We start from the raw sequence: 27,630 nt of genomic DNA on the forward strand, positions 1-27,630 counted from the left end.
TCACCCCTAGGCGGCGCTGTTGGGGCGAAAAGTGGGCAGGGGGGAGGAGCGCCTGTAGGGGGCGTCAGTGCCTGTTCGGCGCTGAGTAGGGGTGGCGGCCGTACTGACCCTCCAGTCAGGTGCTGCGGGGAGGGTGGGGGCAATGGTGCGGTTGCGCGTGGGGCTCTGGCGGGCGCCAGGTAACGAAGGGAGACCGTGTCTTGGCGGGCATCAGGGAACGCTACGTAGGCGTACTGGGGGTTGGCATGCAGCAGGTGGACCCTCTCAACCAACGGGACCGACTTGTGCGCCCTCACATGTTTCCGCATCAGGACTGGTCCGGGTGTCGCTAGCCAGGTTGGGAGCGAGGTCCCGGAGGAGGACTTCCTGTGGAAGACAAGGAGACGTTCGTGAGGTGTCTCGTTTGTGGTAGTACAGAGCAGCGACCGGATGGAGTGAAGGGCCACTGGGAGGACTTCTTGCCAGCGGGAGGCTGGGAGATTCATGGACCGAAGGGCCAGTAGGACGGTCTTCCAGACCGTTCCGTTCTCCCTCTCTACCTGACCGTTCCCCCAGGGGTTGTAACTGGTCGTCCTGCTGGAGGCGATGCCTTTGCTGAGCAGGAATTGACGCAGTTCGTCGCTCATGAAGGAGGACCCCCTATCACTGTGTATGTACGCGGGGAAACCGAACAGTGTAAAGATACCCTGGAGGGCCTTGATGACGGTGGTCGTGGTCATGTCCGGGCAGGGGATGGCGAATGGGAACCGGGAGTATTCGTCAATCACGTTAAGGAAGTACGTGTTGCGGTCGGTGGAGGGGAGGGGACCTTTGAAATCCATGCTGAGGCGTTCAAAGGGACGGGAAGCCTTTATCAGGTGCCCCCTCTCTGGCCGGTAGAAGTGCGGTTTGCACTCCGCGCAGATTTGGCAGTCCCTGGTGACTGTCCTGACCTCCTCGATGGAGTAAGGCAGGTTGCGGGTCTTAACGAAGTGAAAGAAACGAGTGACCCCCGTGTGGCAGAGGTCCTCGTGGAGGGATCGGAGGCGGTCCACTTGTGCTGTGGCACAAGTGCCGCGGGACAGGGCATCAGGAGGCTCATTTAGCTTCCCCGGACAGTACAAGATCTCGTAATTGATGGAGAGTTCTATCCTCCACCGCAAGATCTTGTCGTTCTTAATCTTGCCCCGCTGTGCATTGTCGAACATGAACGCCACCAACCGTTGGTCCGTGAGGAGAGTGAATCTCCTGCCGGCCAGGTAATGCCTCCAGTGTCGCACAGCTTCTACTATGGCCTGGGCCTCCTTTTCGACCGAGGAGTGGCGAATTTCGGAAGCATGGAGAGTACGGGAGAAGAAAGCCACAGGCCTGCCCGCTTGGTTGAGGGTGGCCGCCAGAGCTACGACGGACGCATCGCTCTCGACCTGGAAAGGGAGGGACTCGTCGATGGCGCGCATCGTGGCTCTTGCGATGTCCGCTTTGATGCGGCAGAAGGCCTGGCGGGCCTCCGTCGACAGGGGGAAGGTTGCGGACTGGATCAGGGGTCGAGCCTTGTCTGCGTAATTAGGGACCCATTGTGCATAATAGCTAAAGAAGCCGAGGCAGCGCTTTAGGGCCTTGGGGCAATGAGGGAGGGGGAACTCCATGAGGGGGCGCATGCGTTCAGGATCGGGGCCTATGACTCCATTTCGCACGTCGTAGCCTCGGATGGCTAGACGGTCGGTGCTAAACACGCATTTCTCCTTATTGTAGATCAAATTAAGGAGGTGCGCGGTCTGGAGAAATTTTCGGAGGTTGGTGTCGTGGTCCTGCTGGTCATGGCCGCAGATGGTGACGTTATCAAGATACGGGAACGTTGCGCGTAAACCATACCGGTCAACCATTCGGTCCATCTCACGCCGAAAGACCGAGACCCCGTTCGTGACACCGAAGGGAACCCTTAAAAAGTGATAGAGCCGCCCATCTGCTTCGAAGGCAGTGTACTGGCGGTCCCCAAGACAGAGGGGCAGCTGGTGGTAGGCAGACTTGAGATCCACTGTGGAGAAGACCTTGTATTGCGCAATCCTGTTTACCAGGTCGGCTATACGGGGGAGAGGGTACGCGTCCAGCTGCGTAAACCGGTTGATGGTCTGGCTATAGTCAATGACCATCCTATGTTTCTCCCCGGTCTTTACCACCACTACTTGAGCCCTCCAGGGGCTGTTGCTTGCTTCGATGACCCCTTCCTTCAGCAGCCTTTGGACCTCGGACCTGATGAAGGTCCGGTTTTGGGCACTGTACCGTCTGCTCCTGGTGGCGACGGGTTTGCAATCCGGGGTGAAGTTCGCAAACAGGGAAGGCGGTTCGACCTTAAGGATCGCGAGGCCGCAGACAGTAAGGGGGGGAATAGGGCCGCCAAATTTAAAAGTTAGGCTTTTCAGGTGGCACTGGAAATCCAGCCCAAGGAGGGTGGCTGCGCAGAGGTGCGGCAGAACGTACAGGCGGAAATTGCGGAATTCCCTGCCTTGGACAGTGAGGTTCGCTAGGCAGAACCCCTTTATCTCCACTGCATGTGACCCGGAGGCCAGGGAGATCCGTTGGTTTATGGGATGGGTGACAAGGGAACAGCGCCTTACCGTGTCGGGGTGGACGAAGCTTTCCGTGCTCCCGGAGTCGATCAGGCACGACGTCACGTGGCCGTTGATTGTGATCGTTGTGGTGGCTTTCGCTAGCGTCCGGGGCCGACTCTGGTCCAGGGTCACGGAGGCCAGCTGCAGCAAGGGGAAGGTCTGGTCAGGCAGCGTGGAGTCGGCGGTGCTGGGGGCTTGAGGCTGGTTCAGGGTAACGGAGGCCAGCTGTAGCAAGGGGGAGTTCCGGTCAGGCAGCGTGGAGTCGGCAGTGCTGGGGGCTTGAGGCTGGTTCAGGGTAACGGAGGCCAGCTGTAGCAAGGGGGAGTTCCGGTCAGGCAGCATGGAGTCGGCAGCGCTGGGGGCTTGAGGCCCCATCCAAGATGGCGTCAGCCACAGGTCGCACATGGAGTCCGGGGATACAGAAGACGGCATCGGCGAGGGACAAAATGGCGGCGCCCAGCCACCCAGCGTGGTGGCCGGGGGGGGCAAAATGGCCACGCCCGTGGGTCGCACGTTGCCTGTGAGTAGGAGGGTGGCGGTGGGCCTTGGACGGCCGGGACCTGGAACAAAGGCTGGTGATAGTCGCTGGTGACCGCTGCCACGGCGGGGACCTGGCAGACCGCGACATAGTGGCCTTTCTTGCCGCACCCTTTGCAGGTGACGGTGCGGGCCGGGCAGCGCGCGCGGATGATTCGCCTGGTCACAGAAGAAGCAGCGTTGGCCGGAGGTGAAAACGGGCCGTCTAGCGGCGCAGGCCTGCGGGGTTAGCGGGAAAGTCTGGGGGGGCTGCCGCGACGGGGTGCCACGCAGCCCAGAGGGGTGCCGTGCGCCCGGGAGCAAAAGCCAGTGCGTTCTTGTACGCAACGTCCATGGACCCTGCCAGGGCCCGTACCTCAGTGAGGCCCAGTGTGTCCATTTCAAGGAGCCTTCTGCGGATGTCGGGCGAAGACATACCTGCCACGAAAGCGTCCTGAATTAAAAGTTCCGTGTGCTCATTCCCTGTGACTGCCGGGCAGCCGCAGTTCCGGCCCAGCACTAGTAGTGCCCGATAGAAGTCCTCCAGTGTTTCGTCAGGGCTCTGCCTTCTAGTTGCCAACAGGTGACGGGCGTAGACCTGGTTCAGGGGACGGATGTAATGTCCTTCTAGCAGCGTGATAGCATAATTCTCCGCCTCCTCGATCAGAGGGTAGATTGCAGGGAGCGTAGAAGGTGCATCTTCTGCCTTTCCATGGGGGTGTCGGCGGCTGTGTCGATGAAGCTCTCAAAACACGCCAGCCAGTGCTTAAAAATACCAGCGGAGTTGTCTGCGTGGGGACTGAGCTGAAGGCACTCCGGCTTGATGCAGAGGTCCATCCCTTCAGAAGTTCTAGCTGATTAAATTGATGCACAATCAATTACTCTTGAGACAAGGAGAGTCATACTAATCGGCTTTAATCAACTAGATCTGTACCCAGCAGCTCCGATACAGAAAGTGAGGGCTGCTGGGATGGCATTGGTTCTTATACCCCGCCTCTCAGGGCGGAGCTACGTACGTTGGCCAATGGTAGACTCCTAGGTCTGGCCAATGGGCATCCACCTCTCAGGTACTGCAATACCTGGTATTACCACATTCTCAAACACGATTCTCTATCTGATCAGGAACATATATTCATATTCACTTTATAAAAAACATATAACTTAGCAATACGTAAATGATAGGGGCTCTGTTCTGCTCTTTAAAGGATGTGGCCTGATTTGATTTTAAAGATGGCTTTTCTTCACATCCCCTTAACATTTTATGAGTACTTCCACCCTGAAACATTTTGTGAACAAGCGCAAAATAGGATTATTTCATCAAAAGGCACAATTTTTAAGTTTATTGAAATTATTAGAACATTAAAGATTTTATCTCTTTTAAAAGAGCAGAGAGGTAGATCAACATAGCACGATTTCTTTATCCCAGCACAACAGTTTAAATTAGTTACCTGCAACATTAGAAATATTGCAAACTTTCTGACAGGCCACAAAACCACAGTAGAAATTTACCATCACAAGGCCCTTTTTCTTTTTCTGAAAAATAAACGTGGAATAGAAAATCATAGCTGATCTGAACACTTCATTTCTTATTTCATCCTTACTTTTAGTTATTTTCTAACTAATCTTCAGATCTTCCTACACAGTCTCCAGCTCAGAGATGGCACAGATAACCCAGTTCCAGGCTTCTGCCAATACTTTAACATGGCATTAAAAGTGGTATAAGGGCAGCCATGTATAATTCCTTGGGCGTTTCTTCGCTCATTTTAAAGGATATATTGACTTCCATCTGACATTTTCCTTCTGATAACACAGCTGGGCTCAGGAACTCACTGTGTAGGGAAGTGGTCAGCGCAAAAGCATATTCTTCCCCTCTGTGGCATAGCACATTGGGCACTATGTTACTGAAACCTGACTGTGTTTTGTGGGGGATGTGAGGGTCCTTCAGAATATGCAGAGGAGATTTATCAGGGTGGTTCCAGGGATAAAGGATTTTAACTACAGGATTAGGTTGGAGAAGCTGAGGCTGTTCCCTTAGGAGATTAGGGAAGATCTGCCGACAGGTTTACATAACGTTATTCAAAGAAAAGCTGTAACCCATTGTCTGATGGCAGAATGATGCGTAGGCACAGATTTAAGGTTTTGGGCAAGAGATAAGGAGAGATGTGGGGAAGAAGCTTTTTATATGTTGAGCGAAAGTGACTTGGAACCTGTGTGATTGATGGGAGCAGAGACGATGAATGATTTCAAAAGAAAATTAGACAGGCATTTGAGCAAATCAATCTTTCGGGGCTACGGGAATAGGAGAATTGGGATTGACCAGGTTGCTCTACAGAGAGCTGGAATGGACTCAATAGGCAGAATATCTATCTTCTGAGCTGCTTTGATTCTGTGGGCTGCATATTATGAGGGGGGTGGGGGGGGGGGGGGGGGGGGGATGGGATTGAATAGCTCACCGACTTGCTCCACTCTAGCCTATTCCACAGCTATAAAGCACTGCATGCAGGCTACGTTGCCTGTTGCCAGTGGGATCTCTATCTTTCACTGATGGAGGACGTCCCACTTTTGGGAGCTGCCGGTCAGTCACTCATGCAGGCAGCACCAGGATCGTAGTAGAGGGTGTTGCCAGGACTGCAAGCAGGCCCAAGGAGAAGGTGCAATGGATCCTACAGCAAGTTAAATCAGGGGTATGGCTGGGTAGTGTTGGGGAGGACGTGGGCATGACGTGCTTTAGAGAGGGGAATGGGGTTCTATCTTAGGGAGTCTGCCCCCTACCAATGCACAAAAGGCAATGCCCAAAGATAGTGATCCCCCTTCCTTCCCACCCACCCTCTTAAAAACCTTTTACAAAATGGCCGGCCCATTCCCAGCCCACTGTCCACGCCCACCGTGTTGTGGTAAGGCCAGCATATTATGAGGATCAATTGGCTGGTTAACAAGCTCAATTGACCCTTGACTCTGTATTTCAATATGGTTAGGCAATTCCCACCCTCCGTGTTACATAATCCTTTACTCTAATCCCTGCTGATGCCATGCAATGGTAGCTTCTGCTGTGTAACTGTGCATCACTGCTCCTGGAAGGCTATGATATAGATCAGTAATTTATCATTTAATGTGTTCTATCAACAATAACTCAATGGAAGCACAGACAAGAGTTGAGTTTAAATTGCTTACAATCATCTTAAGAAGATTATCTGGAACATTCCGGCGATGCTTGCAGATGGCAAAAGCAGAGGAATGGCTGAATATAACCGGTGCCTTGGAGATTTGAAGGACAGCTTTAGCTGTGTCACTGGCAGTGTGCGAAAGATCTACTATCATTCCCAGTCGGTTCATCTCCCACACAACCTCCTAACAATTTAACATTGCAGTGACAAAGTTTAGTGCTGTACCTTTTATTGAAAGTTCACATGTAAAACTAATGTTACAATTAAAGTGCACAACTGAAATTAGATTTTTTTTAAATGCATTGCTTTCAACATTTTAGCCTTTTAACTTTTTCTCTCATTGTTCAACAAGGCAGCAAGTGCGATCGAGAATGAAACACTTTCCAGTTCCGGCATCAAGCGCTCCCGGCCAGATATACCCCAGCCAGATGAGCATACAACTCTGCCCCAACTCAAGTGACCACTTTGTACTGTTCCAATGTGACAGTTTTATAGCTGTCCCATCAATGATCTTTACGCCTATCTGAACAAAGTTACCAATTAGTGTGATAGGCTCTTTCCCAGTAGGAACTGGACTAGATGACCCAAACTCATTTCATATAGAAATTTTACAGTCACCAAACATAGCCTGTGCCTGGGCTGGCTCTGAACCTCTTTGAGGTGCAAGTGTCTAATCCTATCAGCTGGGTGTAAAAGATTCAGTGGCACGATTTTCAAGAAGAGCCTATATTGACTCTTAATCATCTGCCACCCAATGCTAGCATGCCACCTTTCATAAAATCAGAAGAATAAATGGCTTGGTTCTAGTAGCTAGCCCATTACATGCGAGTTGTCATAATATCCCGTGTTTAGAAGTGCCATCAGAGGTTTGGCTGCACTTGTGCCAAAGTTCTGGCAGCAAAGCGAGAGAAACTCTGAAGAAATTCTAACCACTTACTCCTCACCTTAAACCTATGTCCTCTGGTCTTGGACACCTCTGCCATGGGGAAAAGTTTCTCACGGTCTACCCTATCTATGTATCTCATAACTTTGTATACCTCTATCAGATCTGCCCTCAGCCTCCTGTGCTCCAGGGAAAACAAACCCAGCCTATCCAGTCTCTCCTCATAGCAGAAACATTTTATCCCAGGCAACCTCCTGGTGAATTGAAAGACGTGCTTGTTAGGTGAATTGGACATTCTGAATTCTCCCTCAAGTGTACCCGAACAGGTGCCGGAGTGTGGTGACTAGAGGATTTTCACAGTAACTTCATTGCAGTGTTAATGCAAGCTTACTTGTGACACAAATAAATTATCATTATCCTTGCTTTTCCTGGTGTCCTGGCCAATATTTTTCCCTCAGCCAATAACTAAATAACTGATCAACTGGCCATGTTCACTTGTTATGTTGTTTGTGAGAGTTTGCTCGGCACAGATTTTCCACTGTGTTTCCTTCATTGCAACAGTGACTACACTTCAGGAAGGTCTGGGAGATGTGAATGCTGTTATATTTGCAAGTCCTTTCTCCCCGAATGCATCGTGCCACCCAGTTCCTCGTTTTTGTAAATAAATGTAATACATCTAGGAGAGTTTTTCTCCCCCCTGTGTAACAATGATGACAGATTTCAGTAAATCCAAACTTTCATGCCATATTTCCTGAACCCCTGCCACCAGGGTTTTGTGAGGGCCACGAAGAATCCAGCACGAGTTTTAAGGATACAAAGTAATAACATTTATTTACAATAACAGATATATATATATATATATATATATAACAGCAGCAGCAACTTCCCTTGCTGCACACTCCTTCCTGCTGGTTCCAAACTGGCCAGCTTTATTTATACTTGGAGTTTACTAATGGTTTCTCCACCCCCCCCCCCCCCTCATTGGGGAAGCTCATACTCCCACAGGATTGTGGGATTGTCATTAGTCCCCAGCCAATGGTAAGCAGGCAGGTTATAACATCCCTCCCCCCCAAAGTCCAAGGAATCCACCGAAGACCCTGGCGAAGGAGGGCGTCGGACTCGTTTTGCCGCAGGCCGGACACCATTTGCACGCGGCGCTGGATCAGGCGGCTTGTAACGAGACGGAGACCGGCTCTTCCGTGATGAACGGCGTAATGGTTGTACATCCACGGCCCGTGGACCCGAGGATTCCCCCTCTGATGCTTCCTGTGTCTCCATCTCGGAGTCAGAGTCTGCTGCCTCCGTCATGTCAGCGTCTCTCTCTCTCCATTCAGTTCTGTAACGACCTGCACGGGCTTTGAGTGAGGCACCAGTGGAAGATTGTGAGGACTACCTTCCCTTGTCTCTGGTCTCTGCGGCTGTAGAAATGAGCTCCGGGGGCGGGGAATCTTTGGAGGGGATAGTCTTCTGGACCGAACGTGGTCTACATGTTTGTGCTGGAGACAACCCTGGGCTTGCACCTGGTAAGATATAGGACCTGTTTGGCGAAAGATTATGCCAGGAACCCACTGGGCACCACCAGCAAAATTCCGAACGAACACTGGGTCACCGGGCGCAAACTGCCGAATCGGCCGATGCCGAGAAAATCCCTGTCCCTGCCATTCTTGTGTGCGGCGTACTTTCGTGCCAATGTCCGGGAAAACCATACTAAGGCGGGTGCGAAGTCTCCGGCCCATTAGGAGTTCTGCGGGAGCTACCCCAGTCACCGCATGGGGGGTGGTCCTATACGTAAACAAAAAGCGAGCCAGTCTCGTGTCCATTGATCCGGAAGACTGCTTCTTTAGGCCTCTTTTGAATGTCTGCACTGCGCGCTCTGCCAACCCATTTGAAGCCGGGTGGTAAGGGGCAGTGCGGATATGGCGTATGTCGTTCATCTTCATGAACCTCGCAAACTCCTCACTCGTGAATGGAGTGCCGTTATCCGTGACCAGCACCTCGGGGAGGCCATGCGTACTAAAGGACAAACGCATCTTTTCAATTGTTGCGCAGGACGTTGTCCCCTGCATCTTATGCACCTCTAGCCATTTAGACTGGGCGTCGATTAATAGAAGGAACATGGATCCTTGAAAAGGGCCGGCGAAATCCGCATGCAAGCGCGCCCAAGGCTGCCCTGGCCATTCCCAGTGATGTAGGGGCACGGCCGGCGGAAGCTTCTGATGCTCCTGGCAAATGGAGCAGTTTTGGGCCACCTTCTCAATGTCGGTGTCGAGGCCTGGCCACCAGACATAACTCCGGGCCAACATTTTCATTTTGGTCACACCTGGATGCCCATTGTGCAAGTCTCTTAGTATCAGCTCCTGGCCTTTTTCCGGGACAATCACACGCGTCCCCCACAAGAGGATGCCGTCTTCCATGCTGAATTCTGACAGCTTGGAGGAAAATGCCCGCAACTCGCCTGGGAGCTGTCTGTGCTGCCCACCATACAGGACTATATGCTGAACCTTTGACAGGACTGGCTCCGTCTGGGTCTACTCACAGATCTGTGATGCCGTGACAGGCAAGGTGTCCATAAAATTTAGGGTTGCAACCACCTCACCGGTCGTGGGGGTCGACATGGGGCCGGTCGATAAAGGCAATTGGCTCAGTGCGTCGGCATTTGCTATCTGCGTTCCTGGTTTGTGCTCCAGAGAATACTCGTATGCAGCAAGCAACAAAGCCCAGCGCTGGATCCGTGCGGAAGCAATGGGCGGTATTGGCTTATCCTCTCTGAAAAGTCCCAGCAGAGGCTTATGATCAGTCACGATAGCGAAATGGCGGCCGTACACGTACTAGTGGAAGTGTTTCACCGCAAAAACCACTGCCAGGCACTCCTTCTCGATCTGCGCGTACTTTTTCTCCGCTGCAGTCAATGTGCGGGAGGCGAAAGGTTTCGGTCGCTCGGCCCCGTTCTCCACCTTGTGGGACAGGACGGCCCCAATACCATACGGGGATGCATCACATGTGATGAGCAAAGACTTTCCAGGATCATAGTGGGTTAGTAACCCAGACAACGACAATTGTTGCTTTACCTGCCGGAAAGCGGTTTCTTGCGGCTGACCCCAAACCCAGGTGTGATTTTTCATTAGCAGAAGGTGCAACGGGGCCAGCGTAGTTGCCAGATTGGGGAGGAACTTCCCATAATAGTTTACGAGACCGAGAAAAGAACGAAGATGCGAAGTGTCAGTCGGGGCGGGGGCCTGCTGAATCGCACGCACCTTCTCTGCGACGGGATGCAAACCTTTGCGATCCACCCGATAACCTAGGTAGACTACTTCCTTTGCCTGAAATACGCACTTTGTGCGACGTAAACGGACTCCAGCCTCCGAAAAGCATCTAAGGACAGCCTCCAGATTTTCCAAATGTTCCTGCTCCGACGTCCCTGTAATCAAAACGTCATCTAAGTAGACAGCAACACGTGGTAAACCTCTCAAAATGCCCTCCATAACACATTGAAAAATAGCACAGGCAGAGGATACTCCAAAGGGCAACCGTGTATATTCATACAGGCCCCGGTGTGTATTAATCGTTACATATGGTCGGGAGGCAAGCTCCAGCTGCAACTGTAGGTAGGCGTGACTCATATCTAATTTTGTGAAGGAGAGTCCGCCTGCAAGCTTCGCGTAGAGATCCTCTATGCGAGGCATTGGATATCGGTCGAGTCGGGAAGCCGTATTCACTGTAAGTTTATAGTCGCCACACAAGCGAACTGTGGCATCTGGCTTCATTACAGGTACAATTGGTGCTGCCCAGTCAGCAAAATGGACGGGCCTGATAATACCCAAACTCTCCAAATGAGTGAGCTCCCCTTCTACCTTCTCGAGCAAGGCGTAAGGCACCGGGCACGCCCGGAAATAGCGCGGCATGGCTCCTGGTTCGACTTGGATACGGGCTACGGCCCCTATTATTTTCCCCAAACCAGGCAGGAATACATCAGGGTATCGTCCTAGCACCTCAGTCAACCCTTCAAAAACTGTTTGGGGGATGTGCTGCCATTGCAACCGCAAATGGCGCAACCAGTCCTGACCCAACAGGTTGGGCCCATGGCTGCGCACCACGATAAGTGGGAAACGCCCCTCCTGGTGTCCATAAACAACAGGGGTCATTGTAGTTCCTGCAATGTCCAGTGGTTCCCCCGTGTAGGTGGCCAACCTGGCCTGTGAGTCGGTTAATGTAAGGGTCTGTATACCCTGCTTGATGCGGTCGAATGTCCTCTGGGCGATCACGGAGACCGCTGCGCCAGTGTCCAACTCCATCTCAAGCGGGTGACCATTGACCCGTACTGTCACCTTAATGGGGGCCACACGGGGAGCTACCACACAATGCAGCTGCAGGCAGTCGTCCTCCATCTCCACGTCCTCAGGAGTAGTTGCCGCAGGTTCATCCACATGGAAGGTACGGCCCCTGGGCTGGTCCCAGTTTCGGTCGGAACGACGGCACCTCCGGCGCCCCCAGGACCGGCGTCCGCGACGGGGCGGCGCCTACAAGTCTGACACGGACATGGTTCCTCATCCATTGGTTCTGGAGAAGGCTCCCTTCGGGGAGGAATGTCCGACGGCCACTGGCGTCGGTCAAGACGTCGCCTCGCCCAAGGTACCGCAGGACTTCCATTCCCTGTAGCTCCTGCACTCCTCGTTCTGCGCTCTCTCGGGACAATACTATTTGAATGGCCTGTTGAAAAGTCAATGTTGGCTCAGCTAACAACTTTCTCTGGGTGGCCGCATTGTTAATACCGCAAACCAAACGGTCGCGTAACATTTCTGACAAGGTCTCACAATAGTCACAGTATTCCGCAATCCTGCGTAGCCTGGATAGAAAATCGGCAAGGGATTCTCCAGGGGTCCTCTCAGCGGTATTAAACCGGTAACGCTGGACTATCGTGGACGGGGTTGGGTTAAAATGTTGCCCCACTATATTCACAAGTTCATCAAACGTTTTGGTGTCCGGTGCAGCTGGGTACGTAAGGCTCCTAATCACCCCAAACGTATGCGGCCCGCAGGCGGTGAGCAATATGACCACCTGGCGCTCGTTTTCGGTGATATTGTTTGCCCACAAATAGTAACGCATCCGTTGTGCGTACTGGTTCCAGCTTCCCAGCGCAGCATCAAAAACATCCAAACGTCCGTACAGAGGCATGGCATAATAGAAAACAACTTCCAACCTGTATCAAACAAAAATCCAGGGAGGTGGCTTCAGCAGTGTAGACAGCTATTCACTTTAACCATCGTCGCCAGTTTTGTGAGGGCCACGAAGAATCCAGCACGAGTTTTAAGGATACAAAGTAATAACATTTATTTACAATAACAGATTATATATATATATATATATATAATATATATATATATAACAGCAGCAGTAACTTCCCTTGCTGCACACTCCTTCCTGCTGGTTCCAAACTGGCCAGCTTTATTTATACTTGGAGTTTACTAATGGTTTCTCCACCCCCCCCCTCATTGGGGAAGCTCATACTCCCACAGGATTGTGGGATTGTCATTAGTCCCCAGCCAATGGTAAGCAGATAGGTTATAACACAGGGTCAGGGTAATTTAAACAAACATGACAGTCCATATGGCTTTTGTTTCGGTGCAACATCGTGGGCCGAAGGGCCTGTACTGCGCTGTATCATTCTATGTTCTATGTTCTATATCCCATTAACAGCACCATTAGCACTTACCCACATCACTTGTGGGGCAGCAGTCACTATACGCCACAGTTTTGCACCTTTTGCTGCCATGACGCATTCAGTTGATGCTGAGTGCTTTCTTTCGAGACAAATATAAGCAGGCTGTTATTAAGCTGCTGTCACCTCCCCTTCCCCCATACCAGTTCATAACACGTCCGCGACAAATTTAAGAAATGGACCTTATCTGATCTCCTGGCTTTATTTCAGATGCGGTCTAGGGTTGCAAGGTTCCATGCGAGGGATAGAGTTGTGAGGGCTGAGTAAATTAGAGCTGAGATCATTTTTTTTCATCTTACAGTTTATGATTATAATAAAATTACAAAGGCAGCAAACTTTGTTTTTTTAAATTTTCCTTCCATTTTCCCACACTTCTTTCCTTCCTCCATTCATCATTTCATTTCCTCTTCCTATCCCTCCTTTCCTCTCACAACTCCCCATTCCACTCTCCCCTTCCACACTTCCACCCTCCTTGTTTAATAGAGCTGCCCCCCTCTGCTACAGTAAAGCTCTACAAGGAGTTTCCACCTTTGGAACTGACACCCGTCACACTGCAAATAGCACAGATGCTTGTCCGAAAAAGGCTTACATTTATGTAGCGCAATTTATGACCTCAGGGCATCCCAAAGCGCTTCACACTCACTGTTCTTTTGAAGTGTAATCACTGTTATAATGTAGAACATTTGCCAATTCACACACAGCAAGCTCCCACAACAGGATTGAGGGATAAATATTTGCCAGGACACTGGGAATAACTGCACTGCTCATCAAAATAGTGCCATAGGACCCTTTATGCTTACTCGAGAGGGAAGACAACACACCCAAGAGGTGGCACCTGCAACAGTGCAGCACCCCCCCTCAGCAATGCCCTGGGGTGTCAGTCTAGATTCTTGTGCTCAAAACCTGGAGTGGGATGTGAACCCACGACTTTGTGACTCCGAGAGCTCCCAACAAAGACAAACTTATGAAATAAACACAGATTCTGGGCCAAGAAAGCGGATTAGGGTCAGGGTTGCAAATAACAAGCAGGAAAGAAGTCATGGCTCACCCGGGATCGGGAGTTAGCTGTCGGGAGCACCAGTACGCAGCCCTGCCAATCGGTGAGACATGGCTTTGTGCCTTTTGCAATAATGAATTTTGCATAAATTTAGATTTATGATTTTGATTTTGCAAGACTAGAGTGAGTGGACAAAGGATTTAAAATCCCACAGGGTATTTCTCAACTGACAAACCACAGGCTAACTGCACAGACTTTCACTGTAGCCTTCAAAGAAAGTGCAGTAGTATGTCCAAGCTGTTGTTCACCTGGCCAGAACTATTACATTTAATCACTTTCCTTTAGTTAGCTATGCACTCCAGGTTGTCGAGCTAATGAGGCCCACCTTTAGACTATCTGATGATAATGAATCCTGGAAAATGTCTAGCTTTGGAATCCAAAATGTGACATTCTCCACATGAGTAAATTCCTGATATGAACTGGGAGGAAACTAGACATTTCCCCATCTCGGCAGTACATCAGTCATCACTGTCATGCAGTTCCTCAGCTTGTTTTGCAAAGGCTTAACAGAGTTCATCTAACCTCCCAACCACATCAAGTATAAGATAAAAGGGGACAATTGGCCTGGGACAGGGTGTACCCTCAAAAAAATGATCTGAGAGGACTCCTCTTGGCTGTTTTCACAAATATGTCAAAGAGCTGCACTAATATTCAGCATGGGTGTTTAGATGGGGAAAGTATTAAAACCTTTATGTTGCATTCAAGTGTTTGCACATCAGGAATTTTATGTATTTTAATAAGTATCAATTACAAAGACTGAATTTGTTTACTTGATTAATATTGATACTGCCACTCAATTTCCCTGTTTCATCGCTTTGAGCTTGAGATAAGTGCGACTGAAAACACATCTGGTTCTTCTTTGCCCTAAAGTGTGTACTGAAAATGACACTTACAAAGTTTGAGCTCGCCAGTAAGGAAGCGAGAATCAGCCGACGGGGCCATGAACATAGAACATAGAAAAATACAGCACAGAACAGGCCCTTCGGCCCACGATGTTGTGCCGAACCTTTGTCCTAGATTAATCATAGATTATCATAGAATTTACAGTGCAGAAGGAGGCCATTCGGCCCATCGAGTCTGCACCGGCTCTTGGAAAGAGCACCCTACCCAAGGTCAACACCTCCACCCTATCCCCATAACCCAGTAAACCCACCCAACACTAACGGCAATTTTGGACACTAAGGGCAATTTATCATGGCCAATCCACCTAACCTGCACATCTTTGGATTGTGGGAGGAAACCGGAGAATTGGGAGGAAACCCACGCACACACGGGGAGAACGTGCAGACTCCGCACAGACAGTGACCCAAGCCGGAATCGAACCTGGGACCCTGGAGCTGTGAAGCAATTGTGCTATCCACACTGCTACCGTGCTGCCCTTAAGAACAAATTAATCTACACTATATCATTCTACTGTAAATCCATGTACCTATCCAATAGCTGCTTGGAGGTCCCTAATGTTTCCGACTCAACTACTCCCACAGGCAGTGCATTCCATGCCCTCACTACTCTCTGGGTAAAGAACCTACCTCTGACATCCCCCCAAATCTTCTACCATTCACCTTAAATTTATGTCCCCTTGTAATGGTTTGTTCCACCCGGGGAAAAAGTCTCTGACTGTCTACTCTATCTATTCCCCTGATCATCTTATAAACCTATATCACGTCGCCCCTCATCCTTCTCCATTCCAATGAGAAAAGGCCTAGCACCCTCAACCTTTCCTCGTAAGACCTACTCTCCATTCCAGGCAACATCCTGGTAAATCTCCTTTGCACCTTTTCCAAAACTTCCACATCCTTCCTAAAATGAGGTGACCAGAACTGTACACAGTACTCCAAATGTGGCCTTACCAAGGTTTTGTACAGCTGCATCATCACCTCACGGCTCTTAAATTCAATCCCTCTGTTAATGAACGCTAGCACACCATAGGCCTTCTTCACAGCTCTATCCACTTGAGTGGCAACTTTCAAAGATGTATGAACAGAGACCCCAAGATCTCTCTGCTCCTTCACATTGCCAAGAACCCTACCGTTAACCCTGTATTCCGCATTCATATTTGTCCTTCCAAAATGGACAAGCTCACATTTTTCAGGGTTAAACTCCATCTGCCACGTCTCAGCCCAGCTCTGCATCCTGTCTATGTCTCTTTGCAACCAACAACAGCCCTCCTCATTATCCACAACTCCACCAATCTTCGTATCGTCTGCAAATTTACTGACCCACCCTTCAACCCCTCATCCAAGTCATTAATGAAAATCACAAACAGCAGAGGACCCAGAACTGATCCCTGCGGTACGCCATTGGTAACTGGGATCCAGGCTGAATATTTGCCATCCACCACCACTCTCTAACTTCTATCGGTTAGCCAGTTTGTTATCCAACTGGCCAAATTTCCCACTATCCCATGCCTCCTTACTTTCTGCATAAGCCTACCATGGGGAACCTTATCAAATGCCTTACTAAAATCCATGCACACTACATCCACTGCTTTACCTTCATCCACATGCTTGGTCACCTCCTCAAAGAATTCAATAAGACTTGTAAGGCAAGACCTACCCCTCACAAATCCGTGCTGACTATCCCTAATCAAGCAGTGTCTTTCCAGATGCTCAGAAATCCTATCCCTCAGTACCCTTTCCATTACTTTGCCTACCACCGAAGTAAGACTAACTGGCCTGTAATTCCCAGGGTTATCCTATTCCCTTTTTTGAACAGGGGCACAACATTCGCCACTCTCCAATCCCCTGGTACCACCCCTGTTGACAGTGAGGACGAAAAGATCTTTGCCAACGGCTCTGCAATTTCATCTCTTGCTTCCCATAGAATCCTTGGATATATCCCATCAGGCCCGGGGGACTTGTCTATCCTCAAGTTTTTCAAAATGCCCAACACATCTTCCTTTCTAAAAGTATTTCCTCGAGCTTACCAGTCTGTTTCACACTGTCCTCTCCAACAATATGGCCCCTCGCATTTGTAAATACTGAAGAAAAGTACTCGTTCAAGACCTCTCCTATCTCTTCAGACTCAATACACAACCTCCCGCTACTGTCCTTGATCGGACCTACCCTCGCTCTAGTCATTCTTATATTTCTCACATATGTGTAAAAGGCCTTGGGGTTTTCCTTGATCCTACCCGCCAAAGATTGTTCATGCCCTCTCTTAGCTCTCCTAATCCCTTTCTTCAGTTCCCTCCTGGCTATCTTGTATCCCTCCAGCGCCCTGTCTGAACCTTGTTTCCACAGCCTTACACAAGTCTCCTTCTTCCTCTTAACAAGACAATCAACCTCTTGTCAACCATGGTTCCCTCACTCGGCCATCTCTTCCCTGCTTGACAGGGACATACATATCAAGGACACGTAGTACCTGTTCCTTGAACAAGTTCCACATTTCACTTGTGTCCTTCCCTGACAGCCTATGTTCCCAACTTATGCACTTCAATTCTTGTCTGACAACATCGTATTTACCCTTCCCCCAATTGTAAACCTTGCCCTGTTGCACGCACCTATCCCTCTCCATTACTAAAGTGAAAGTCACAGAATTGTGGTCACTATCTCCAAAATGCTCCCCCACTAACAAATCTATCATTTGCCCTGGTTCATTACCAAGTACCAAATCCAATATGGCCTCCCCTCCTACATACTGTGTTAGAAGAGCTTCCTGGACACACTGCACAAACACCACCCCATCCAAACTATTTGATCTAAAGAGTTTCCACTCAATGTTTGGGTAGCTGAAGTCACCCATGAGTACAACCTGTGACTTCTGCACCTTTCCAAAATCTGTTTCCCAATCTGTTCCTCCACATCTCTGCTACTATTGGGGGGGCCTATAGAAAACTCCCAACAAGGTGACTGCTCCTTTCCTATTTCTGACTTCAACCCATACTACCTCAGTAGGCAGATACTCCGCGAACTGCCTTTCTGCAGCTGTTATACTATCTCTAATTAACAATGCCATCCCCCTACCTCCTTTACCACCCTCCCTAATCTTATTGAAACATCTATAACCAGGGACCTCCAACAACCATTTCTGCCCCTCTTCTATCCATGTTTCCGTGATGGCCACCACGTCGTAGTCCCAAGTATTGATCCATGCCTTAAGTTCACCTACCTTATTCCTGACGCTTCTTGCATTGAGGTATACACACTTCAACCCATCCGAGACATCCTTGGCCCTGGCACCCGGGAGGCAACATACCTTCCGGGAGTCTCGCTCGCGACCACAGAATCTCCTATCTATTCCCCTAACCATTGAATCTCCTATTACTATTGCTTTTCTATTCTCCCCCCTTCCCTTCTAAGCCCCAGAGCCAGACTCAGTGCCAGAGACCTGGCTACTAGGGCCTTCCCCCGGTAGGTCATCCCCCCCCCCAACAGCATTCAAAACGGTATACTTGTTTTGAAGGGGAACGGCCACAAGGGATCCCTGCACTGTCTGCCTGTTTGTTTTCTTTCCCCTGACTGTAACTCAGCTACTCTTGTCCTGTACCTTGGGTGTGGTTACCTCTCTGTAACTCTTCTCTATAACCTCCTCTGCCTCCCGGATGATCCGAAGTTCATCCAGCTCCAGCTCCAGTTCCCTAAGACGGTCTCTGAGGAGCTGGAGTGCACTTCCCGCAGGTATAGTCAGCGGGGACACCGGTGGTATGCCTCACCACCCACATCCTACAGGAGGAGCATGCAACTGGCCTAGCCTCCATCCCCTCTTACCTTACAGAATATAGCTGCCCTGTGGACCAACTGGACCTCCGCCCTCCGACTCTGCTCCCAGTCAGCTGCACTCTCTGTAAACTCCTGGCTCCCTTCTCGTTCTTTGAGGAAATGTAGGAAATGAAATGAAAGGAGCACCTTACTCCCTCCTCACCTACCTCCCTCAGTCACCGAACTCTCACTTAGCACTCAAATGCACCAAATTCAGCACTCAGTGCAAATAAAGTCTGCACTGTAGGTGGATCACTTTTATACTGTGAATCTAGCCTCTGAAAACTGGCCTAATCCAATTAACAAGCTCCAGCTGCAAGTACCTACAAGTAGAACCTTTGTTTAAAGCTGACTGAAAATTCACGTTCTTCTAAATCAAACAGCAACTTTTAAGTTAATTAACTAAATAAAAGAAAGAATAGACTTTAGATAAAAATGAACCCTTATACTCCCTCAGTCACCTTCACCTTATTTCGCCCCCCCCCCCCCAACGTGTCAGAAGGTATGGCGGGAAAAGCCGGCAGCGCAGCCAGTGGGCTGCACTCTGCTTTTTCTGCCCAAGCAGACACTTTGGGTACAAAGGAAATTGGAAAATTCCGCCCCTTAAAAACTTTCAATAACTTATTGAAGATCACAGAAGCAGCAAGTCCCAGCACACAACACTAATCCTGGTGTTTACCCTGTCTCGTTCCTTCACTTCCTTGGCACCTTCTACCAATTTGCCATCTCTGCTGATTCCCTGATGGACAATTGGTTAAATGTCACTAATTCATATCATTCCGTCAAGGGGTGGCATCACCTTGACAAAAATTACATCTGGGTCTCCTCCTCCTCCTTCCCAATTCAAGTTTATTTCACCAAGCACTTTTCTTGAACGTGCCGTTCCTTTAAAAAGTCATTGCACAAATAAATAAATTCACTCTCCTCCGGCGGGGCTGTATCTGGTAGCCCAGTTAAATGGGGTTTAAACCAGTTCTGCAAGATGTGATGATTTCTCTGGAAATTCTTCTACCTGAAGGGGGCTAGCAGGATATTTCAGGATAAATTTCAGAGTGTCTGTAAGAAAAACATTTATTTTTCCAAGTGAGACAGTCTGGCACTTCTTGACTAATGGTGAGCCTAATGAATAGGAGGAAACGTGCTTATTATCTCTGTCTGAGGCATACTAGTTAGTACCATTACCAGGCTGTGAAATAATGGTGTTCGTATTTCTCTGAAAGTCCTCTCTCTATATTTTAATAGGGGCAGTGACATTTCAGAGCAAATGTCAATTGAACAGCTAGAATAATGGAGAAGAATTTCCGAGAAAAATGCTAAGCATTCACATTACATCAAGTCCATTATTTGTGATAATGTCACGGGGATGTAGGCGCCTGAATCATTTGAATAGTTGAGACGATACGGTGACATAAGCAGGGTTCTGAATAACCAGTCGTGAATGGTGGCAGACCATTAAAAAGGTAATCAGAGGAGGAAGCTTCACAAACATCCCGATTCCTTAATGATGGCAGAGCCCATCATGTCACTGTCGTCACCAGCAAACCCCCAATTCGAGGAAGACACCTACTCAGGCTTGAAGGTTTCTGCCATGGGTCTTCATGTGACTGAACAGGTTAATTTTTGACCCTCAGATCTTTTGGCGCATGGGGCATAAACACCTTATGAGGTAGTGGGATCTAGAGTGCAGGATTCTCTTTCTTTTCTTTCCTTCTCTGCCACTGTTTTGTCCCATTATTATGACATTGTGACTCAAGGCGCGATGCATCTTGACGGACAAGTTGCCGCGATTTGGTAGCAAGCTCCTGCCTGTCATTAATATCAATACTCTCACACTTCAAGGAGAGCTTCAGAATGTCTTTGAAGTGTTTCCTTCATCCTCCCCTGTAAGGTTGGCCATTTTACGGTTGAGAAAAGAGGACTTGTTGAGGGAAATGCTTTTCAGCCATCTAGACACAGTGTCCAGTCCGTCAAAGTCGATTTTGCGAGAGTTTTACAAATGAAAAACAAGGCTGAAGCATTTGCAGCCACCTTCAGTCAGAAGTGCAGAGTGGATGATCCACCTTAGCCTCTTGTTGAAGTACCCAGCATCACAAATGCCAGTATTCAATCAACTTGATTAATTCCATGTGGTATTAAGAAATAGCTGAGACCAATATCTTCGCAGGCGGGTTTAGCCATTGCTGTTAGGGAGGGATTGAACTCTCCATAGAATCCCTACACAAAATCCCTACACTGCAGAAGGAAGCCATCGAGTCTGCACCGACCCTCCGAATGAGCTCTCTACCAAGGTCCACTACTCCCCTCTATCCCTGTAACCCCACGCATCAATCATGGTCAATCCACCTAACCTGCACATCCTTGTACTGTGCGAGGAAACCGGAGCGCCTGGAGGAAACCCACACAGACATGGAGAGAATGTGCAAACTCCATACAGACTGTCATCCAAGGCAAGAATCGAACCCAGGTCCCTGGCCCTGTGAGGTAGCAGTGCTAACCATTGTGACCACACCACTCCACCTTAGCTAGCTAGGCAGTGGATTACAAATCAGAGAATTGATTCAGATGGGAGAAACCCACAAGATGCACTGCAGAAACTCACCAAGGCTTCTTGGATAACACCATCCAAACCCATGTCCAACTACCATCTAGAATTTGATAGATGGGAACACCACCACCTGGAGGTTCCCCTCCAAGCCACTCACCATCCTGACTTGGAAATATATCACCGTTCCTTCAGTGTCGTTCGTCAAAATCTTGGAACACTCTCCTGAACACTGTTGGTGACCCTACACCACAGGGATGGTAGCGGTTCAAGAACACAACCCACCACCACCTTCTCATGGGCAACTAGAGATGGGCAATAAATGATGGCTAGCCAGCAATGCCCACAATCCAGAAATGAATTTTAAAAAGCAGAGACCTATGTGTAAATGTGTTAAATGTGCACTAATCATCGAAGGTGGCTGGACAGGTTGAGAGAACAGTTAATTAAGCATATGGTATCCGAGGCTTTCTTAATAGCGGCATGGAGTACAAGAGCAAGGACGTTATGTTGAACTTATGTAAAATCCTGATTTGGCCTCAGCTGGCATATTGCGTCCAGTTCTGGGAACCGTACTTTAGGAATGGTGTGGAGGCATTGGAGAGAGTGCAGTAAAGAATCAAACGAATGTTTTCAGTGATGAGGAACTTCAGTTATAAAGTTTGATTGGAGAAATTAGGATTGTTTTCCTTCGAGAACGAAATGCAATAGGGGATCCTCCGAGTCTCTGCGCCAAAATCACAATCGGCGCGGGGGAGGAGAATGGGCGTTGACGCCAAAATCTGGCGCAACGCCCCTCCCGCGATTCTCCGGTCACCGGAGAATCGCTTCGAATTGCGCGCGGTCTATGCGGCGCGGGTAGGGGACCATTGATAGAGGCCCCCCCCCCTCCCCACCCCGCAATTCACCGAAGAAAAGTGACCGGGTTCCCGACAGCGTGGTTCTAACCACGTATTGTCTGGCGGGAACGGTCGGCGGCGGCTGCAGACTCAGCCTGCAGCCGCCCTGGTGGGGGGGGGGGGGGGGGGGGGGGGGGCGCGGGGGGGGGATCCTTCACCGGCGGGGTGTGGGGGGGCCTCAGAGACAGCCAGGACTTTCTTCAGGAAAGTCCAGCGTGAAACGCCCGCGTTTTGACGCTGGAGTGGATGCATAGCCCCATTATTGGAGAATCCCACCCCTAGAGGTATTCAAAATATTGAGGAGTCTGAATAGAGTAGGTAGGTAGGCACTATTCCCAATCAAGGGTTGAGAATGAAAGGGCACAGATTTACAGTAATTGGCAAAGGAAGCAAAAGCGAGAGGAGATTGAGCTTTTTCACTGTGGTTAAGATCTGGAATGCAGTGCCTGGGAGTGTGGTGGAGGCAGATTTAATCAAAATATTCAAAAGATAATTACCTTAAAAGGAAGAATGTGGAGGGTGATGGGAAGAAAGCGGGGAATGGCACTGGATAAATTGCTCATTCAGTGAGAGCCAGTGCAGATACAATGGGCCAAAATAACTGCAAACGTTCTGTGATTCTAGTAAATTACTAAGTGCCTGTTTCACCCGACCTTCCTGACTCAGGCTGGGTGAGATTCTGGCAGTGCAGCGCATTCCTGGCTCCACAAGAAGTGTAAAAGAAGCAGAGTATAGAAGGATGTCCCCTTTTTTTACGGCACTAGCTGCCATAAAGCAGGTGACTTTAAAGGTACCATTGAAAATAGCAGGCCAGGGAGACAGTAAGTGCCCAAGGTAAATGAATGGGATGTCTGAGGGTGGGGATTTGGACATGGCGTGGGGGGAGCGGGGGTTCGAACATCGGGGGTGGTGTCAAACATATCTGGTGGATCGGGTCTAGGGGGCTGGGTGTCTTCGGCTTGCGGGGGGGAGGTCGGATCGGGTTTGGTCGCGTAGAGAAGTCAGTTTGAGATGGGAGGTTGGGAATCCTGTGGGTGTGGGGGGTTGGGTGGGCTTAGCTGGGAAATGATGTTGGGTTTTCCCTGAGGGGTTTGGGGGTGTGGAGGCTGTCCTGTGCGGGGCTTGGTGTCGGTCTTTAAAATAGTTCCGCTAAAGTTAGGAGTGCTTTTATTTCTTCTCACTCTCTCAGAGTGTCTATGTATGTAAGACTGGCAGAACCAACTGAATTTAGTGATTTACATTGCTTTGTTGGATGGTTCCCAGTGCAATTTTCCTGGGAAGGTAACACTTCTGGCCCATTGCCAGGTAAACTACCTGGGAGGGATTCCCAGTGCATTTTGGGGGTATCCCCTGAAAATCCGATGCCAGGGAGCCAGGAAGTTAAGCGTTTATGATTCTGTGAACAGCCCTTAGGAAATATCAACAATGGTGTCCATTGAAACTGCAGGAATAGATGGTTAATGGGTTTTTTGTAAGCTACACCAGATGGCTTGTCAATCAATGTACTTCAGTAACTGTCTGTGTTTTAGTCTAACAGACAACTGCAGACTGTTTTCTTTTTCATTTTTAAAAGGCTGGAGATTTAAATTACTTCAGACCATGACCCTAAAACAGACCTTATCCGCCCTTCACAAATGTCCCTGCCTCCTTCATAAATTTGTGACTGTCACACTGTGGGATAAGGCCCATAAAACAGTGAAAATGGAGTCTGTTGAAGTCACAACTAATTTTAAATGGTCCTGTTGAGTTCAAGTTTCCCCCCTGTATGATTCAGGCTCCACACTTTCTCCCTGATGGCAAAAGTGGGATCTGTCGGAAATGGGGACGGCAGTTCTGCATCAGTACTTCAGATTCATGTTGTATCCTCCCGGTGAACTTTCCCTACTGCTGATGTACATTGCAAGAAATATGGTGGCACAAATAAAAATGATTGTCCAGGTAGAGGGCGGGATTCTCCGACCCCCAGCCGGGTCGGAGAATCGCCGGGGGGCGGCGTGAATCCTGTCCCGCCGCCCCCTGCCAAATTCTCGAGCGCCGGTTTTTTGCCGGGGGCGGGGATCGCGCCGCGCCGGTCGGGGGCCATTGGCAGTGGCCCCTCCCGGCGATTCTCCAGGCCCCAATGGGCCGAGCAGCCACCCGTTTTCGGCCGGTCCCGCCGGCGTGAAATGGACAAGGTCCATACCGGCGGGACCTGGCTCTAAGGGCGGCCTGCGAAGTCCTCGGGGGAGTGCAGGGGGATCCGACCCCGGGGGGGGGTCCCCCACCTTGGTCTGTCCCGCGATCGGGGCCCAACGATCTGCGGGCGGGTCTGTGCCGTGGGGGCACTCTTTCCCTCTGCGCCGGCCTCTGTAAAGCTCCGCCATGGCCGGCGCAGAGATGAAACTCCCTGCGCATGCGCAGGAATCACACCAGCGGTTCTGCGCATGCGCCAGAACACGCTGGTGCTCCTGCGCATGCGGCAACTCACACCGGCCAGCGGAGGCCCTTCGGCGCCAACCACTCCAGCGCCGGCCTAGACCCCGGAAGTGCGGAGGATTCCGCACCTTCTGGGTGGCCACGCCAGAGTGGTTCACGCCACTCTTTGGCGCCGGTTGGGGGAGAATCCCGGCCAGAGGGTCTCCAAAGCAGCAAATTTGAGATCAACTCCGTGCTGGTTTCTCCAAAAATTGGAACCCCCGAATTCAGCCAATAAGTCACACATGAAAACCAAATTATATGATTGCTTTGAAAGCACTTTGGGGTAATGACCGTGTCTCTGCTGATGTTTATTCACTTCATATATATCGAATTTAATAACTCATTCTTGCCTCCCCCACTTCCCTACACCAGTGCGCCCTGATTAAAATGAGAAAAGATCAATCAAAATGAAATGATGTTGAAAACAATTGTAACTGAAAACTATTTGGGTTTCTTTACACAAGATTGTAAAGTACGCTTCAATAACTTTCTTTACATTAACTTGGGGCCACCTGCAAGAAGGCAACCAGTGTCCATAGAAAATACAGGCTTTTGGGAATCAAATGCAATGGTTGAATTTATGCCTGTGGGCTTCTAATTGAGGGGCCTTAATGGCCTCAAAGCTCTGCACTGTAGTAAGAATAGGCATAGGTTCTGGTTACAAGTACAAGCTAAATATTCTACCTTACTGGAATCTGCAAAGGTTTTATGTTCTTCGCGGATGAGCTCAATCGTCTCTGCCACATCTTCAACCCACTCAGATCACAGGAAGTGACAGGCGCGCAAAGCAATGCAGCAACTCCCCAAACCTTTCAGACCTGAGTCGGGTGGGGGGGGGGGGGTGGTCAAGGGTCACAAAGCCACTTAAAACATCAGCCGCACGAGATGAGTAACTTCTCGGGACACTACTTTTCTGATGCAGCAAATCCGTGAATAAGAGAGGTCTAAATATTCCAGCCCTTTCGGCCGATGGGTTCTTCTGATCCCGCCGATGGTGACCCCACCCCCCATGTCACGTTCCCTGGCAGTGTAGGGTGTAGGGCACTCAAGACCCATAGAAATTGGCGGCACCAGAAGCTTTCGCCACTGGCCAACGGCAGGCAGGCCACCCTCCGCTGCCAGAATCTACATGTGGCAAAGTAGGCTGCAAAATCCAACCCAGTAAGGTTTTTCACTCATATAAATTGCGTGCTTTGTTTGATTGCTTTCCCACACCTCGTGGTGATGATGTGGAGATGCCGGCGTTGGACTGGGGTGAGCACAGTAAGAGGTTTTACAACACCAGGTTAAAGTCCAACAGGTTTGTTTCGATGTCACTAGCTTTCGGAGCGCTGCTCCTTCCTCAGATGAATGTGGTGCAACCTAGTAGTGCAGAAGGCAAACTTTCATCTGTTTCCATAACTAGTTTGACCTGGAACAGGTTGCCAGCTTATAGGTTTATAGCTTGAGAGGTGCCACTCCTCATCAAGCATGGCTGACCAGGAGTATCTCTCACTCTTACCAGCCGTTGGCATGTTGGAAGGATTTGCAGGTTGACACTCAGCCTGTTTGGCTGCGTTATGAATGCACCTTCCCTGGCCATCACGTCCTGGGATGGGACTCGAACCCGGAACTTCTGGTTCAGAGGCAGAGACGCTGCCCACTGCGCCACAAGACCTCCAAACGTCTGGCATGATCCCCTTAAAAGAAATGTCCGATTTGTGGACCCGGCCGTTTTTCAGGAGGATTTGCACAGGCTAATCAATGTTGGAAGTCATAATTGCAGCAGCATCACAGCCCAAGGAGGGCAAAACCTAAAGATTCATTTCAAACACAGATCTTACCTGACCAAAATCAGTCAAGCTGGATTTGGGAGGCACAATGTCAGAATGCTCCTCTGTGCTTCTTGCCCTGAAAAAGTAAACACCAACCATTTTAACCAGGGTTCAAATCTACAAGATTATCAACATGTTGACGGAACTTTACACATTCACCCTTTGTAACAGTAATCTGTGGGTCCAAATCTACAAGATTATCAACATGTTGACGGAACTTTACACATGCACCCTTTGTAACAGTAATCTGTGGGTCCAAATCTACAAGATTATCAACATGTTGACGGAACTTTACACATGCACCCTTTGTAACAGTAATCTGTTTAACACCATGCAGTGCCCATACAGGCAGAAGCAACGGATTAAGAGCCACCAGAAAAGGATTACACAGAGAGTCGTTCCCTTTTGATTCAGGTTAGCACCCATGGTGGTTTAGTGGATTAGGTACACTGTGTGGTAAAAAGGAAATCCGTGGTACATTACTTTATCTCTTTTCACGTTTCACTGTAATTCTCTTCCCCAAAACGCAGTGGAGGCATGGTCATTGAATATGTTTTTGGTTGGCAAGCTGATCAAAGGGTATAGGAAGTAGACAGGAAAGGGGAGTTGAGGCCACAATCTAATCAGCCATGATCTTATCAAATGGTGGAGCAGGCTCGAGGGGCCAAATGGCCTCCTACTGCTCCTAATTCACACGTTTGTATGTAAGTACAGTGTTATAATTAAGACATCCCTAAGGAAAAGATTTTTATTACTCACTCCAAATATAGGGAAATTACCTTCTAATGTCAAAGATAAGATGACATACATGTTCATAGTCCATTCACCATTCCTATTGTTCTCAGGTATCCGCATAGACTCCATGTAAAACTGATCTTATCCTTGTGTGTAATTCCTAAACAGCCTCATTCTATCCCATCTTCAGTGTTGCATCTCCCTGGCACATTCCTCTGCCTCTGTCCGCCATCTTTCCACCATGTACCAGTTATGCTCTCAATCATCAAGATCCCATGTTCATAGAATCATAGCATCATAAAATCATAGAATAGAATCACTAACGTGCAGAAGGAGGCCATTGTGCCCATCGAGTCTGCACCGGCCCCTGGACAGAGCACTCTACTTTAGCCCACGCCTCCACCCCATCCCCGTAACCCCACCTTTTGGGCACTGAGGGGCAATTTAGCAAGGCCAATCCACCTAACCTGCACATCTTTGGATTGTGGGAGGAAACCGGCGTACCCTTAGGAAACCCACACAGACATGGGGTGTGTAGCGCACAAAGACTCACGAGAGA

General features: G+C 49.5%; 1 protein-coding gene across 3 annotated transcripts in view; it reads right to left on the reverse strand.

Annotated features, from left to right (window-relative positions):
- Positions 1-27,630, reverse strand: part of dpep2 (dipeptidase 2) — a 96,413-nt gene that overhangs the window by 34,190 nt on the left and 34,593 nt on the right. For 2 of the 3 annotated variants that reach the window (XM_072518280.1, XM_072518279.1), the window contains exons 6-8: positions 26,346-26,412; positions 6,276-6,452; positions 4,553-4,637 (exon numbers count right to left, since the gene is read on the reverse strand). In XM_072518280.1, the coding sequence (XP_072374381.1) occupies positions 4,553-4,637; positions 6,276-6,452; positions 26,346-26,412 (329 nt within the window). The remainder of the gene's footprint in view (positions 1-4,552; positions 4,638-6,275; positions 6,453-26,345; positions 26,413-27,630) is intronic. The other variant, XM_072518281.1, reaches the window with a different exon arrangement.

Source organism: Scyliorhinus torazame, chromosome 10 (assembly GCF_047496885.1).
Source record: "Scyliorhinus torazame isolate Kashiwa2021f chromosome 10, sScyTor2.1, whole genome shotgun sequence".
NCBI lineage: Eukaryota > Metazoa > Chordata > Chondrichthyes > Carcharhiniformes > Scyliorhinidae > Scyliorhinus > Scyliorhinus torazame.